The 16,246-nt window shown below is 41.2% G+C and overlaps 2 protein-coding genes across 2 annotated transcripts; one reads left to right on the top strand and one right to left on the bottom strand.

Annotated features, from left to right (window-relative positions):
- Window positions 1-8,455: 8,455 nt before the first annotated feature.
- Window positions 8,456-9,292, bottom strand: LOC117568125 (39S ribosomal protein L21, mitochondrial). The gene is made up of 2 exons (XM_034248529.2): window positions 9,124-9,292; window positions 8,456-9,050 (listed from the first exon to the last, which is right to left on the bottom strand). The coding sequence occupies exons 1-2, from the start codon at window positions 9,188-9,190 to the stop codon at window positions 8,515-8,517; spliced, it is 603 nt and encodes a 200-aa protein (XP_034104420.1). The 5' UTR covers window positions 9,191-9,292; the 3' UTR covers window positions 8,456-8,514.
- A 266-nt stretch (window positions 9,293-9,558) lies between these two features.
- LOC117571125 (POC1 centriolar protein homolog) lies at window positions 9,559-11,266 on the top strand. Its single transcript, XM_034253127.2, has 3 exons — window positions 9,559-10,542; window positions 10,601-10,798; window positions 11,010-11,266. The coding sequence occupies exons 1-3, from the start codon at window positions 9,661-9,663 to the stop codon at window positions 11,145-11,147; spliced, it is 1,218 nt and encodes a 405-aa protein (XP_034109018.1). The 5' UTR covers window positions 9,559-9,660; the 3' UTR covers window positions 11,148-11,266.
- The last annotated feature ends 4,980 nt before the right edge of the window (window positions 11,267-16,246 follow it).

Raw genomic sequence — 16,246 nt, 5'->3', positions numbered from 1 at the left:
CTGTAATCCATAGCGGATCCAATGCCCCCGCGCTCTCCTCTCGCATCATGGCTCGGGCTTTTAATTATGCTCAGCTGACAGCGAGCCAAAATAACAACAGTTTGGCGAAGTAACGAAGCTGTGTGGAACTGGTGGCGCCCAAAACTGGCGATATGTGACAGCCATTTAATTTGATTTATGGCCAGTGAATAGCCTTGATTAGAACGCAAGTTGTGGATGGGGATGGGGCTTCGTTGGGCTGGGTGGATGTGGATGTGGATGTATGACGGGATGTGTGAGTTAAGCGAATTTAACTCAATTTCACATAAATCAAAAATGCTTGCCATAGCAGCGAACGCCCGAACAACTGAGACCCGCATCCCAAAAAACTCAGCTCTAGGGCAAATTTCCCTTCAGCTGCGAATGCAGAGAAAGAGAGAGAAAGCGAGGGAGAGTCGGGAATCTAATCCTCTGGCGCACACCTTGGCGCTAATCGCATTTCAATTGTTGAAACGAATTGCGAATTGAATGAAGTGCTGAAATTTGAGTGCATGTTTCGCATCGCAAGCGGGGCAAGGGGGACTCACTTGTCAATATGTAGAAGTAATCGCATGTACAAGTGTGTAGTCTTTCAATTCCCCCAAGAACATCACGGAGGTGGAGTAGGAAGATATCTTTCTCGATGCTCTCGCTCTCTCTCTCTCTCTATCGTTGTCAATGCGATTACCGTTCCAAGTCGCAGTCAGCTACAAGTTCATAAAAGTAGCGCCAAGGCTGCCAACAATGAGCGAATTTAGGTGTCAAACGGCAGGTGGCAATGGCAGCCAAAGCCAGCTCTCCAGCTAAGAGAGAACGGAAGTGCCCGTCGGTCGAGCAGCAGAGTTGAAGCTGAGTACCAGGGTTTGAAGTTTGGGGTTAGGGTTTGTGGGGGCTTGGGGCATTTGGGACTGGGACTGGGACGCGTCAGAGACAGATGATATCTTAAACACCACAAACACACACAGACACACACACTGGCACTCGCACACACTCACTCACATAGATAGACAATCACACATGAGTACACACACAAAACGGCAGCAAATGTTATCAGAAAAGCAAGCGCCTGAGCGTCTGCTGAACAATTTTTGACATGGGTCCCCAAGCAAACGCCAAACAAAAGGGACAACAAGAACCGAGGTGGGTCCTTTTTGGGAGGACAGTGCGTGGCATGAATGCACGCACACGTGTGTGTGTGTGTATTGGTAAACCGCAAGAACATCAACTGATGGCAGATAAATTAAATTTTGCGGTTCTAAATGGGCAATCAATGAGGCGTTCCACGAGCATGCCCAGGTACACCAGCCAGCCAAAAGCCAATATCACTCTCCACCTTTTTGACTAGCGAATAGTAAAATTTAAAAATTTAACAACAACTAAAAAGAAGTCGGTGCTGCAGTTTTCTTACCGGGGGAGAGAATGATAACTTCAAAGGCAACAGGAAAGTAACGCCCCGCCTAGACAGCGAGCGGAAAAAGTCTTGAGACTCGGTTGTGAAAAAGTTGCCAGTGAAACTTTTGGCTCGCCATCAAATATTGACTCAAGCAGCCGCCCTTCGATGGCTCAAGTGGCCTTATTGTGGCATGAGTCGAGAGAGAGAGAGAGAGAGAGAGTGTGTGTGAATAGTGTGTGGGAGTGAGTGTCAGTTGTGAGTGTTGTGAGTACGTGTACAGTTGACACCTTGAAGCTGTGAAGAGTTGACTCTCTCTGTGTGTGTGTGTCTGCCGTCTGTTTATTGGTATTTATTTGGCTGCCAGCACGCCTAATCAAACAGACATCTCAGAGCTACTTGCGATTGACTGGCAGACAATAAAGTGTAGAGTAGTATTTGCCTTAGCTCACGTAATTTCGTATGCAATTGCCTTTTAAATTAAAGACTTAAAGCCAGCCCTTTATGGGAATTGGATTCATATAGGAGCAGGCTAGACCAAAGTTGTAGTGCAGTTTATACGAGTGGGTCAAAGAGAACTGGAGTGGACTGCAGTTGAAGCTGAAAGCCCGGCGAGAGATATATTTATTAATTAACCATTATCATTGACCAGCCGGACTGGCTGGCCATTGATCATAAATGAATGTCTGAAGTGCAATTTGCAATGCGAATTTTTTTTTCTTTTATAAATCAGCAGTCGCCATTGAACCAGCAGCAGCCAACAGGCAACAGTCAGGAGCCAGGAGCCAGGAGGCAGGCTCCGGCCTGATGAGCATCATTATGCCAAGTGCGGAGCGCTGCATGTGACATGGATGGATGTCCAAAGAGTTGACAATTATGACAGACGTTGGCAGCATTATTGCCTCCTCCTGATGCTGCCTGCTGGCTGTCGGGATTAACGCCATTTTAATTGAATTTTAATATTTCACACACGACTCGAAGCAGGAAATGTGGCGAGTTGCCAGCGGCGGGCTTTGAATTCGCACAAAACCGCAAGTAAACGGGAAACCCTTTTGTCCCTCCCCCGCCCCCAACCCAACACGTTTTCTGCCCTTTGGTTGGAGCATCGCTATCGAGTGGCACAGTGGCCATCCAATGAAATACTCATTATGGAAAATCTGTCCACTGACATAATGGCCAATGATGTATTAAACATACAATTGGTTGGCCGAGAGGCTTTAAGTTCAACTGTCAGCAGGTGGAGTGCGATACTTAAAACCATTCTCAATAGTCGGAGATCCTGAATCTGTGCATAATTTATAAAAGATACGAGAGAGAACACTTCTCTGGCATACAAATTCTTTACCTTTTGACAACTTTTGCTCTGTTGTGTTGTTAAATAGAGTTGTCGAAACTATCGACTGCTCTATCAATAGCAGCGGCTGTAGTTCCATTCTTTAGTCTTTGATGTGTCGCAGTATCATTGCAATAAACTACATTCTTTCAGTCAAACTGCCGCTATTCTCAATAGTAGAGTGAAGAGAAATTTATTAACGAAATATATTAAAATATAATAATTAAGGATAACAATTTTCATTAATTACTGCAAAAGAGATACTTTACTTTGTAGATTGTATGCTTAAGTTAATTTTAGAAATATTTAGAGCTTATTAGGAGGATTACATTTATTATTTTTCATGTTTATTATGTTATAATATATTTATTTAAAAAAAACTAAACCTCTTTTGTTAATAAGTTAGAGATATCGTAAGTAAAAGTTTATTTCTACGTTGATTGCTATTAATTCAATAGTTCGTTACCAATTTCGTAAGCATCACATATCGATTAATATTGTATTGCTAGAAATGGAGAGCGATCAATATCGTTGGCTATTCAAAAGAGCTGAAACATCGATAGTATCAATAGTGTTATCGATAGTTTTCCACTTCTATGTCTAACCATCACATTTCTGATTTTAAGTGCAATAGATTCTTTGGTTTTTGTTATCAGAATGGTATGTTATGGAGTTTGAATAATAAATGTTTACTGGAGAAGCTATGGACACCAACGAAAATTCGGAAGCCGAGTCTGATAATGATGATTCCGATTGTAATTTTAATTCTGTTACTGACACTAGCACTGCTGAAGCTGATTCTGAGATGGAACTGAATATTCCAGCACTCACTTTGAACTAGAATCCGAAGGCTATAGTTTCCAATCTGAAGAAACACAAACTGAAACTGACTCCAACTTTGACTCTGAGTAAGAGCTTTAAAATATCTATTAGTATGGGAAATGGCGTGAACAGTTTTGTCATCTGTTTATTGGCCACAATAGTGACGGTAGTGTGTGCGCTATAAGGCACACAGCAATGTGATCAAATATGTTGGCTGAGCCAACAATTTCCTCGTCAGAGGAAGGGTGAGGAGAGAGAGAGAAATGGACGAGTGGCAATGTCCAAATATTAAATGGCCATTGTGACAATCACCGACAACTGGCTATAAAACTGTCAACTATTGATGACGTGACTCGAATGCGGGCAGAGCGAGGAGGACGCAGAGAGTCCTGCTGTGTCCTGTGTCGCCGTCTGCAATCAGAGTGCGAACTGCGAACGCAGTTGCCAATTTCTTCGCTTGCTTGTTACATGCAAATTTAAACGAGTTTCAATCACCAGCGGCCATTGTCTCTCTCGTTCGCTTTCTCTCTCTCTCTCTCTCTCTCTCGCTTGCTCTGTCTCTGTCGGTGCACAGTGCGTATGAGCAATGAAAAAGTAATTAAATTTAAGGGCTGCAACGACGGAGAGGACAACTGGGAGCCCAGCTAGTTAGATAGCATACAGAACACACTCACACACACACGTTGTTCGACACGAACGAGTCAAACCCAAAAAAAAGTGTCATTATTAACGCATTCAACGCGAACTCCAAACGAGCTGACAGCTGTGCTCCATCTCCATACCCCAGTGGGGGAGCAGTGGAGGTGCCATGTTGACACTTTGGAACAGACCAAATGACATTTATTGAAATTTCATCATTAAGCCTAGGCCAAAGAGGGGGGAAAGAACCTCTATCCGAAATTCGACGGGGCAGTATTTCCTTTTACTCCATACTAACTACAACAAAAACAATAACTGTTTGTCAACTTTACTGCGCGTCGAACTTATTTAAATCGACTCCTCTGACACGTGTGTGTGTGTGTGTGTGTGCAGTGGAGGGGGAATAGAGGGGAATGGGCGACAGTCTGTCATATTAGCTGCGGGTTTTCAAAAACAGAAAAGTTGTCAACCCTTTTGCATTCGATGGAAATCAGTTTTGGCATCAAGAGCAATTCACTGAACAGAAAAATATCCCCAAGGAGCAAAAATTGTTCGTATTTTTGTGCATAATTTAGAAAAGTTCGAAAACTGTTTGGAGCACCCAAAGCCATCAACATTGTGGATGCGTATGCAAGATGACACAAATCAACCCCAAATCGAAGAATGAAGATATGCGCGCCATAATTTGAATATAATATGCTGCAGGCGAGGTTCGTCTACAAATGTGTGAAAATCTCTATTAAAGGGTAAGTCAAAAGAAAATTTTTCAAAAGGAAAAAGTTTGCAAATCTTTTTAAAATATACTTCTTATTTTATATTAAACATCCATGCATGTCTTTATTAAAAAACAGTTTAGTCAAAAGCATATTTAGCAATTAAAGTATCCATTTCCATATCATTCTATTATTATCAGAAATCGATTTCATAGTTTCATGCATTCGTTCTATACCTTTTACTACTTAGATTACACAAACTTTCATAGATAATGTTAAATTATGCATAATTGTTCTTCAAATAAATTTAAAACTGTTGTATCTTTACCAATTCTTATTAGTTTATCTACAATACCAAAAGAATGATTCGCATAAGAACCGAGAAATTGACTTACAGTCTACCTTAACTTACCTCATTTTATCAACGCCAATTTAACATTATGTCAGACTTCCAGACACGATTTAATAAAGCTATACAATGATGATGATTTTCTCTTGGCCATGAAATAAGTGTGAATATTGAAAAGGAAAAAATGGGAAAAACAAAACCGTAATAAGAAAATAACAAGCCATTCCCTTGTTATTCTGCTATCGATCTTAACTGTTGTCCGACTCCCCCCAAGATATAATCCAAAACCAACTCCAAGTCCAACTTCGTTTCCAATCCCCAATCCAAGGCAAACAAACTGACTGAGCACCCACCCTTCAATCAAGGAGCAGCAGAGGCAGCAGCAGTAACACGCCCCCTTCATCCTCGTCTCGAGATTCCCGGTGTGTTTCTGGTTGCTGCCAGCGGCAACATTTTTGGGCAACGGCTTAAGGGCGCCTTGGGCTCTAATCAAAAATGCAATGTTTGGCTTGGTTAAGCGGAAATCGGTAGATTGCGTCGCACAGTCGCTTGTTGATATTAACACTTGCCCCCTCCTCCTCCCTTGCCCTTAGTCATCAACAGGCTTGTGGCATACGACTGAGGGATGGAGGAGGCGACGGAGGTTAATGAAACGTCACAGATGATGACGACGTTGGGCTAAGATTTCAATGATATGTCAAAACTGAGTGATGCTGATGATGGATGGACGTCCTAACACGCTTGCCATCCTTTGACTGTCTTTCCCCCTGCCCTCAATCTCCGATTCTCTGGCAGCCCTCCGTACGCCCTTTGCCCTTTGCCAGCTCATACATCAGGCGCCGCCACGCATAAATTTAGGAAATTTTGCGATTTGAGCGTCGCATTTACATGGGATTTACTTGGCTTGGAAAGAGAGAGAGCGAGAGAGAGAGCAGGAGTTACGAGTTGGGGTTAGAGTAACAGTTAGAAGAGAGAATGGGCATCAACAAATAAACCAACATCCGCATGGCGGCAATTTCCGTTGTCATCATCACTTAGCACTCACATCAAATGCAATTTTCATGGGCAAATAACATAATCAACACAGGAGCACGGGCGTTCTTTACATGTGCGAAAACTAAGTACGACTGCGAGATACTAGGTACGGGATGCATTTTAAATTATAGTTTGGGTTTATTTTTGTGAAATTGAGCTGATGAAAAATCTTGATTAACAATAAATATCAATTTGAAAAGTATCACCAATTTTGGGTATCTGTAGCTTTTATAGATTCTGAATATAATGCTATAATAGCTGTTGACAAATTATGGACAAATTTCTGACCCCTTAAAGTATGCAACACATTTTCGATTATATTGCCATGATATTCGAACATTTATTACATACTTCAAGGCGTGAGAAATAATTCCGCCTGCTTATTACGCACATTTTGTAATTGCCACATAACGTTAATACCCTTGCAATACACATTGCCGGGTATAATCAGCAGTATTACTCGTAAGAGCCAAAACCAGGTAAGTTTTGTGAGTGAAGAGAGCACCTTTTCGATGTTAGCCGCAACGAAAATGTTTCAATTTGCGCTGCCAAACGTAATTTGTAGCATATTGAAATTTGATTTGCGCTGCCTTTTCCCAAAGTGCAGTGACATTTTCGTTGAATGTTTGCGCAAAACTTGCCAAGCGACTCGGCAATTCAATTTGCGCCTGGCAGCTGCAATTTGAAAATTTGATGTGGCAGCCAGCTGCCGGGTCGGGGCGGCAACAACATGCATAATTTTTAATGGCATTTATAAAGTACTACACACACACACATACACCTTACACACATACAAAGATGTACATTTATGTACAAGTTTATGAGGCGAAAGTGATTTTATTTACGGCAACATCAACATGACGAGGCATCATTTTAAATTACCAACATAATAGAAAAAGGGTTGGAGGAAGAAACTAACGAAAAAGGGTTCTTGCTGTCGCATACGGAAATATCTACAACCAAATTATTGTATGGCTTAAACAGACTAAATATGACCTATTAATGGCTTACAAAGTTAAATAGTCATATATAGAAGTTATACAATCGCGCTGTTCATTGCACTTTAACATGCGCTTGAGGCAAATGTGGCAAGTACTTCTATTAACCCTTTGCGAGGGGGTGGGAAGTAGTGGAGGGGCTTAAGGGGACAGAAATGGTGCCAGGGAAAGCAGCGCGAAAAGTTTGCCAAGTTTGCAAAATGCAAAAAGGAAAAGCAGCTCGAGCTAAAAAGTAAACGCCTTTGGTTAGCAAAAGTGAAACAGAAACGTAAACAAATACGACAGACGACAGGCAACAAACTTACATCTGCTGATAAAGAAAGCCAACCTCCTCTCTGTGGCTATGCCTGTGTTGCACTTGCCTCACCGTGCTATGCGTGTCCGTGTGGGACGCTGTGGCAAGTGCCCCCGCCTCCGACTCAGGCGGGCGACGTCTTTTAATGAAAGATGACAACAACAACGTGCACGATAAAAGGTTGTCATTAAAATTGCAGCAGTTGCCGCAGCCGCTTCATTAAGACTGCGACTGCGATGCCGACTGCGTTTTGGGTCCAAAGTAGGTTGCCGTTTGACAAATACATGCCAAATGAATGGCAGACAAATCAAAAACAGCAACGCCACACATGAAAGGCATTGAATTCAGATGAAAGTGGAATTTGTAATTGATTAAAGCCAGCTAGGCTGCTGTAGAGAAAAAACTTTTAGAGTCTCTTTTTGAATTTTACTCAGCGCGCGCAGTTTTGCAGAGCTGCCGTACTGACAAATAAGCCTGACAGTTGCTGTTGTCAGTCCTGCGAAGCTTAAATAAGTATAATAATTTTGAATTTCGTTCAATGCGCGGATCTGCAGAGTTGCCAGACTGCCAGAACAAGCAAACAGTGTTGAAAAACTTTTGATAGAGCAACATCATTCTAATTAAAATTTTAATTTTATTTTTTTTGCGAAATACTTTAACATTTTTATTTTCTGATAAACGAAAATTGTAGGAAAATAACCAATGTTTAGATTTTTAAAAAATACGGAAATATTAAGCTTTGACAATTTGTTTTTGACTACACTGGTTTTAAATAAAAAACAACTTTAAAACGGCGAGTACATCCAAAAGTATAAGTTAAGTAGTAATAAACAATTATCCAAAAATAAAATGAATAAAAGAACTCATTTTGTACGAACTTCATGTACACATGTATTTTAAATCAACAGATTAAAGCAAAAAACTAGAATAAACGCAGGGAAGGCGGAGCATCCGCAGCATTGTGTTCAACTGGACGAGTCAACTCAATAGAATTGATGCGAATCATGGTGTTTGGAGAGCGTTGGAAGTTAATACGCATGTACTGCTTCCTTCGCTTTTTTTTAAAGTGGGTTTTCGTGTGTGTAAGGGTCTTCTCGATGATGGTAGCCTTCACTGTGACCAATCCCGGTTCGAGAATGGGACGTCCAATCAGCGTGAAATCACGTGCGCCAGCCAAAAGCACCTTATCCAAGCTGATCTCATCGCCTATCGTTGGAGGCCAATAGCCTTCGACCAGTATGATGTCGCCGGGAGTTATTTTGAATTGTTTACCACACAAATGCACTACAGCAAAAAGGCGGCCCTGCTCCGATTTAGCTACTTGTTGATTAATTTTTTCGCAAACGGATTGAATCGCCTTTGAATGTTCCTTGGCAATAGCTGATACATCAATCGTAGATGGCGCAGGTTTGTTTTGTTGCAGTAGTGCCGGCGAAATGCTCAGAGCACGCATTGCACCTGTGGAAAGAAGGGGAGGAGAAAAAGCACACCGTTATGTCACTATGATGGATTCAGTATTTTACAGACTTACCATTCAATGAGACATGTTGTGTTGTGTGGCGAAGCACTTGACGCACGCTTTGCGCCAAGAAAGACATCTTCTTTTATGTTTATTTAGTCTAAAATTCTTAAATATTATTACAAAACTCGAGCTACTGCGATTACTTTGCCACCAGAGTGTGGCCAAATAATGAATTTCAAAACATACGAATGTACGTTTAAAAATATACTGTTTCTTCTAACCTTTACACTTTTTGGGCTTTTTTGGTATTTTATATTTGTGTAAAGCAATATTTATTTCATTGCTTGGAAAATAGCTACAAATTATTTATAATAATTTGTTGATCACTTTTGACCGTAGTTTTTAATTTAATTTAGATTTCTTCTTTTTTTTAGCTTCAGTTTAAAAAATACTAAATTGTATACCAAGCAGTTTGCGTTTGCGTTCAATATTTGCTATCGATAACACCGAAACAAGGTAGGCGTCCCTGCAGTCACCAGTTTTCAAATTAAAGCGGACATTTTTTTTACCAAGCGTTAACATCTGTCTTAACAAAATAACAAAAGCATGCAGAATAATATGTTTTGTGATCCAGCATTGGAGCGCCATTTCACCGGACATGTTGGTAATATCACACAATTGCGATTCAGCCCCGAGGGAACACAAATTGCCACCAGCTCACTAGATTCCACAGTCATTTTGTGGAACCTTAAACAAGCGGCACGATGTATTCGTTTTGCTTCACATTCGGCAGCTGTGTACGGAGTTAGCTGGTCGCCCAAGGGAAATTTCATAGCCTCATGCAGCCACGATCGGACTGTCAAAGTCTGGGAGCCAAAAGTACGTGGTGTGTCTGTCGAAATTTTGGCCCACAGCAAACCAGTGCGCAGCGTTGACTTCGATCCCACCGGGCAAATGGTGTTGACTGCCTCCGATGATAAATCTGTGAAGTTGTGGCGTGTATCACGCAAACAATTCATCTCATCATTTGCCCAACAAACGAACTGGGTGCGTGCAGCCAAGTTTAGTCCAAACGGCAAGCTAATTGCCACAGTTAGTGACGATAAATCTCTGCGTATCTATGAAGTTGCGACAGGAGAATGTGTACGCATCTTTACGGAGGAGCGTGCATCGCCTCGCCAGGTGGCCTGGCATCCTTGGGGCAGCATGGTGGCCGTTGCCCTTGGCTGCAATCGCATTAAGATCTTCGATGTAATGAATAGCCAGCTGCTTCAGCTCTACGTGGTGCACTCGGCACCCGTCAACGATTTGGCATTCCATCCCAGTGGCAACTTTCTGATATCCGGCAGCGATGATAAAACCATACGCATTTTGGATTTGCTGGAGGGCAGACCTATATATACGTTGACGGGGCACACGGATGCAGTGAACGCTGTGGCATTTACTCAGGATGGTAAAAGGTTTGCGACAGCTGGCAGCGATCGCCAGGTAAGATTTATCGAATTTTTGTTTAAATTATGTGACTAAAATTTGAATTAAATTCTAGCTACTCATTTGGCAATCGAATTTGCATACTTACGATGCGTCGCAGTTTGAGGAAAAGTCTCAGTCGTCATCCTGCTGCGATAGCAGCTCAACCTCCAAGCTAAGCCAAGGTTGCAATTCGAGGGCATCCAACGATATGAGCATTCGCATTGATCCACGCGAATCAGTTGCCTATCAAACACTGGATGAAAATTTCCAGGTTGTTGACAGCGAACACACTAAACAACAGACTCCGCAAGGCAGTATAAATAATTTAACACCACTCAAACATCAGTCACCCCTCAATTTGAAATCACCGTCTGCGGAAACTTCATTCTTTAACTAGTAGTTCAAATGTTACACAGCATTCGCATCCAAATACATTTAAAGGCTTCTCCAATCACAACGCATAACCGGCAAACCTTCCACAGGTGCTGGATGTGTCAATGGAATCCGAATCCTCGTCTTCGCATTGTTGCTCCTGTGCCGCACAACTTGAAGATATTGTTAACCAGTTGTCGCAGATAGATGTACGTTTAAGTCGACTAGAACGATTTCATTTGACATAAATATGATGCCGTGTGTATATTTATTACTAAGTTTAAGTTTTATACATGTTAGCTTTTTGGTGCACGGTGCTTTCAATCATTTCAATTTTAAATAAAAACTTACTGTTTGGGAGAAATAAAAATGTTATTTAGCGTCAGGAGATTGAAAATCGTGTCGTAGCATTTATAGACTGAAAACGCTGTTCAAGTGTTCAAAGAGTATGGTGGCGCCATCTATTGCACATGGTGTTTTCGCTAATGAAAAATGGTGCAGCCTCAAGGTATGCTACAAAAATGATTTATCAATCTTTTTAGCTCTGTCATAGCCTTATGCATTTTGTGAGGACTTGAGCTTTTGATTTGTATAGATCATGGATTATATATAATATATTGATTAATAATACAAAAATATTATGAAAATCATTTCATCATATGATAGCTCCTTTTTATTGTTATTTTGACTTAACTTCAAAATATTTAGAGCAAATCAATTATTTCATAGCTTTTGACTATAAGCTTCTAATCATAGTAAACTAAAACTAAAAGGAAGAAACCTTATAAGTTTCTTGTTACTATCTGAATGCATTTTGCAATAATTAGCATATTATATATTGAATATTATGAAATTACTAATATTTTGTTAAAGGACATTTTCATAATTTCTTGATGAAACATTTTCATTGGGATCCTCTGTTGATGGCAAGTTTTCAGTGACAAAGAATACGTTTTCAATAGGGGTTACTCACCCTGATAATTGTCAAAAGAAAAAAAAACTTCGATCCATCCTAGCTGCCTTATGCCACTCTACCTGCAATTATGCGGCAAAGTGATCGAACTCTGATGCTAGTTCATTCAACTTCAAAGTGCCTGCTGCTGGAGCAGTTCGGTAGCTCTGTAGCTCTGTAGATCGACAGCTCGGTTGCTCGACTCTAATGATCATACCGGGAAAGTTCAATGCCTCTGTGAATAACCTGACGCTATCTTTATCAGCTAATTATGCGTTCAATATATTGGCCGCAAAACCGAAACAGCAACAGAAACCCCCCAAAAATAAAAACCGAGCGCAAGCTAACCAATAGTAAACACAACTCAGGACAAACTTGACAACGGATTAAACAAACGAGCAAATTTGCCGAGCGAACATGAACGATAAGTGACAGGAGTGCAACTGTGAAAACAACAACGGCAACAAAGGAGCAATCAACGATCAACGAAAGAGTTGCGACTTTGAGATATTAGTGTGACAAGCTAACAATTTCCACCTGTAGAATTGCCATGGCTCCTACTGCATAACTGTAGTTTGGCAGCAAAAATGCAGTTATACCCGTGTATGCAGGGTGCTTGAACCGTATAAAGACACCACAAGCCCTTCGCATAGAAAAGGTCATTGTCACTGCAAAAGGTTCAACAAACTTTTTTAATCAAAAAAACGAAAAAACCAAACTGCTGAATTTTCAAATAAATAAACTAATGTGCTAAAGGGCTAAGAGAACACTGTAACACTGGAAATGCCAACGAATTGTGCATACTCTTTAGCCATAAGAAATAGCAAACGACACTGAAAGTCGCTTAGACCCTATTTTGCAAAAGAGGGGGTAGCTTTAATGGCACAGCAGCAGCAGCAGCAAGAGTCGCATGAGTCCGTCGAGGTTCTGCGCTGGCATGTGCCACAAACGAGCCGCAATAAGCGGGACCCTCGCTTGCCTCAAAGCCTTGCCTTGGCTCGTGTCATCTGTTGAATTATAAAATATGGCAAGGAATTAATTTGGCCCACGAACGAAAACGAAGTCAAGTCGAATCTGGCACAGCAGCAGCAGAAAAAGCTATAGGAGCAGTGCTGTTAGGATAACGCCTTTGGGCAAGACGAAGAGACGACCCCTGCCTGCATCGGTAGATGCCCAGGCAACAGGACTCCCATCTCCATCTACCGCTATGCACTGCTTATCTGCCACGCTTCTCTCTCTTTCGCTCACTCTTTGCTTCCCTCTCTGTCACCGACTCTGCGCATGCGTTGCGCACCTGTCGCTGCTGCTGCTGCTGCTGCTGTGGCGACTGCTGCTCGATCCTTGCACAAAATGAAAAGGTGCGCTTAAATTCTTATAATGACTTGCGGGGCAAGAGTCAGAGAGTCAGCGTCCTCATCTGTTTTTTATACCTCGATGTGTGTGTGTGTTGCATCTTCAGCCGCAATTTGTTGTCCTTTTGTGCCGCCGTCTGTTGCCTCCAAATCTGTCTATAATCTGTGTTTAGGCCATGCACATTGATTTGTGCTCAAAGCAAAGAAAACACCTTGAGCTCTGCTTCTCTGTCTGTCCTCCCCGTCTCATTGTCTGTCTCTCTGTCTGCTCCTCTGTCTGTTGTCGTTTCTGGTTCAGTTTCTTCTCGTCTTGGCCCTGCACTCTTAGGTCTTCTCATTGGCTTGCACCTTTTGGACAGTGGCACATGGCAAAATCCGTACCATTTTGTGTTTAGATTTTGTCATTTTAATTGCTGGTCTTGGCTTTTGGTTTTGCTTTTAGCTTTTGCCTCTAACGACTTCTCTTTCGGGTTTCTTGCACCCTTCTGCTAAGCTGCTGATTGGCTCATTGTCTGCGGGTTGTTTCTTCTTGTTGTTATTGTTGTTGTCCGTTTTGTTGCCAATTAAGCTGTTTAAATAGATTTCACAATCTGCTTTGTCTTACTACAATATATATAGTACTAACATATACCATATATGTAGTATATGCCTGCCACTTGACTCGACTATTGCCTGCATTGTGGGGGTTGCTTGCATATTTGACTTGGATTTGTCATTGCTTTTTTCCCTTGCCAGCAAATCGAAAGAGCTTAAGATTTTCCAAAGTAACGTACTGCTAATCCCTGAATGGCTGCCTTGCTGACTGACTAACTGACTGACTGGTCGCTTACCTACCCTCTTGCCCCCCCTCTCAGGCTTTGCCCCATTGGCACTCTATTGGCTTCTGATTTGGCCAGCGAACTTGCTTAACTTTCTTCCTGATGGCTAAATTGAATGTAAACTTCACAGAGTAAATATTTGGAAAATGTGTCGGTTCTGAAAACATTAATTATTTTTAATCCACGCTATAGACATAAATATTAGACATACTATATATATATTTCCTATATTTTATATTAATTTCCCATAGGAATTTATTTATTTAAAGTCAATTTTGAGCAGTAGTTGTTGAGAAAAAAGTTACACCGAAATTAATGTAATAAAATCGTTAAAGTATAAATAATTTTACACATGAAAGAACGTAATATTATATCGAGAATAAATTGAAAGATGATCTTTTTCATTTTATTAAAATAAAATCAAAACAAAATATTTATTTGTATAACGAATTATATATCTCATAGCAGCTTTTAATTGCATTATAAATGCATTTGCTTTCAGCTTAATTTGATTTGTTAAATTTAATTTAATTAATATTTTTCCTAAACATATAAAATATTACTTCTCAAAATAATGAAATGGATGTAATATGATAAATAAACAAATTTTTATGTATGCACATATATTGATTGAGAAGATTGATTTAGATTGCAAATAAGGAAGTTTATTAAAAAATGTATTTAAAATATTTCCTAATAGTAGCTTATGTAAAATTTGATAAGCATTAAAACATTAGATGAATTATTGAATTTATTACATTTTTCGGCTTTTTGCTTTTTTCACTTAATTCTATTTAGTTTACATTTAGCTTATTGAATTAAACTTTATTAGTGACAGATATAGCTATTAGTATCGATTAAGCCTGAAAATAATTCAACTTTTCTATATCTATATGCAAGTAAATTAATATTGAAATTACATTTAAAATATCTCAGTTTTTAAATTGATTAAAATGATGCGTTATTAATGCGCGGCATGTGCAACATTCAGCTGCTCTATTATGACAACACAGACACTCTCGATCCGCGTCAATCTCCAGTCATCAATCGGACATACATTTGAAATTCCCAGTTCGAGCTGCAGGTGACAATGGTTAATCAAAGAAAACTGCTGCAATCATAACTTATCAATTTAAAAAGTCAGGGAAAACTCGTAAAAAAAAGAACAACGCACAATCCAGAGCAAGGCAGAGGCTGGGGCACAAGACACACCGACAGCAACACCGACAGAGCCGCAGACAGAGGACGAAGCGAAGACGAAGGAAGCGAAGGCGAAGGCGAAGGGTCTATCAAAATTGGGTCATTTTGGCCTGGTGAAGTCGCCGTCACAGCCGCATGTAATATCGATGAGCGTGACAGGTGCAGGCGCACTTACAGCAATTGTTGTTGTTGCTGTTGTCGAGTTGTTGCTGCTGTTTGGTTTTTGTTGTCGCTGTTGCTGTTGTGTGCACCTTCTTTTTCTTTAGTTTTTTTTTTTCGTTTTTCGCATGCGTCAGCTTGCGGCACACTCCCTCAAGGTGCATGGGCCTAGATTAGACGAAGATTGCAGTCAGATCTCAATCTTGCAGTTTTGCGGTTTGTCTGAGAGATTTCTGACTGCAGTTGCTTGTATCTTGTATGTTGCTTGTTGTTGTTGCTGTTGCTGTTGATGTTTCGTTTTTGTTTATGGTGGCGTGTGGCCCTTGTCAACTGCATTCGATGCCTGGCATTACCACAGATCGTTCAATGTTGAGCTGCTGGTCGCTGGCTGCTGGCTGCTGCTGTTGTAATTTGCCTCTGACTTCGAGCCTCAACAGCAACACCAACAGCAAGCAAGCTTCAACTGGCATATGTTTGCTGTAAACCGGCTTTGAGCACGCGTCGTCTGGGCTCACAAAATTATTGAGCCAGGACAACGTCGACGACGACGATGACAACGACAGGTTCCAGCAGGATTCAGCAGGTGCTGGCGCGCCACTTGTGCGGCTCAAAAAGGAATCGGAATCAGCGCTCTGCGCTTACAACGAAAGGACATAAACATAAATGAGCCGCTGTAACATTTTTGCCTCCACTGCCTCCTACCTCATGGCTGCTGGCTGCTTGCTCCTTGGCTTACAGGTGCCTTTTTCCCATTCAGCCACATCCCTCGAGTCGGGCCAACCTTTTAATTGTGCCCTCGGCTCGCTTCACCTGCAGCAGCCTCACTGCCGCAGTCGCAGTCGCTGTTGCCATCGACTGCGCTGCTC

The sequence above is a fragment of the Drosophila albomicans genome, chromosome 3 (genome assembly GCF_009650485.2).
Source record: "Drosophila albomicans strain 15112-1751.03 chromosome 3, ASM965048v2, whole genome shotgun sequence".
Lineage (NCBI taxonomy): Eukaryota > Metazoa > Arthropoda > Insecta > Diptera > Drosophilidae > Drosophila > Drosophila albomicans.
Note: the sequence above shows the minus strand (reverse complement) of the source record. Positions and strands in the feature narration are given on the sequence as shown.

Bases quoted from the DNA above. Each gene is read 5' to 3' on its own strand.
- LOC117568125 (XM_034248529.2), bottom strand. From the start codon at position 9,190: ATGTCTTTCTTGGCGCAAAGCGTGCGTCAAGTGCTTCGCCACACAACA. The intron at 9,051-9,123 runs GTAAGTCTGTAA...TTCTTTCCACAG, and splicing joins ACAACATGTCTCATTGAATG to GTGCAATGCGTGCTCTGAGC.
- LOC117571125 (XM_034253127.2), top strand. From the start codon at position 9,661: ATGCAGAATAATATGTTTTGTGATCCAGCATTGGAGCGCCATTTCACC. The intron at 10,543-10,600 runs GTAAGATTTATC...ATTAAATTCTAG, and splicing joins CAGCTGGCAGCGATCGCCAG to CTACTCATTTGGCAATCGAA. The intron at 10,799-11,009 runs GTTGTTGACAGC...AACCTTCCACAG, and splicing joins CACTGGATGAAAATTTCCAG to GTGCTGGATGTGTCAATGGA.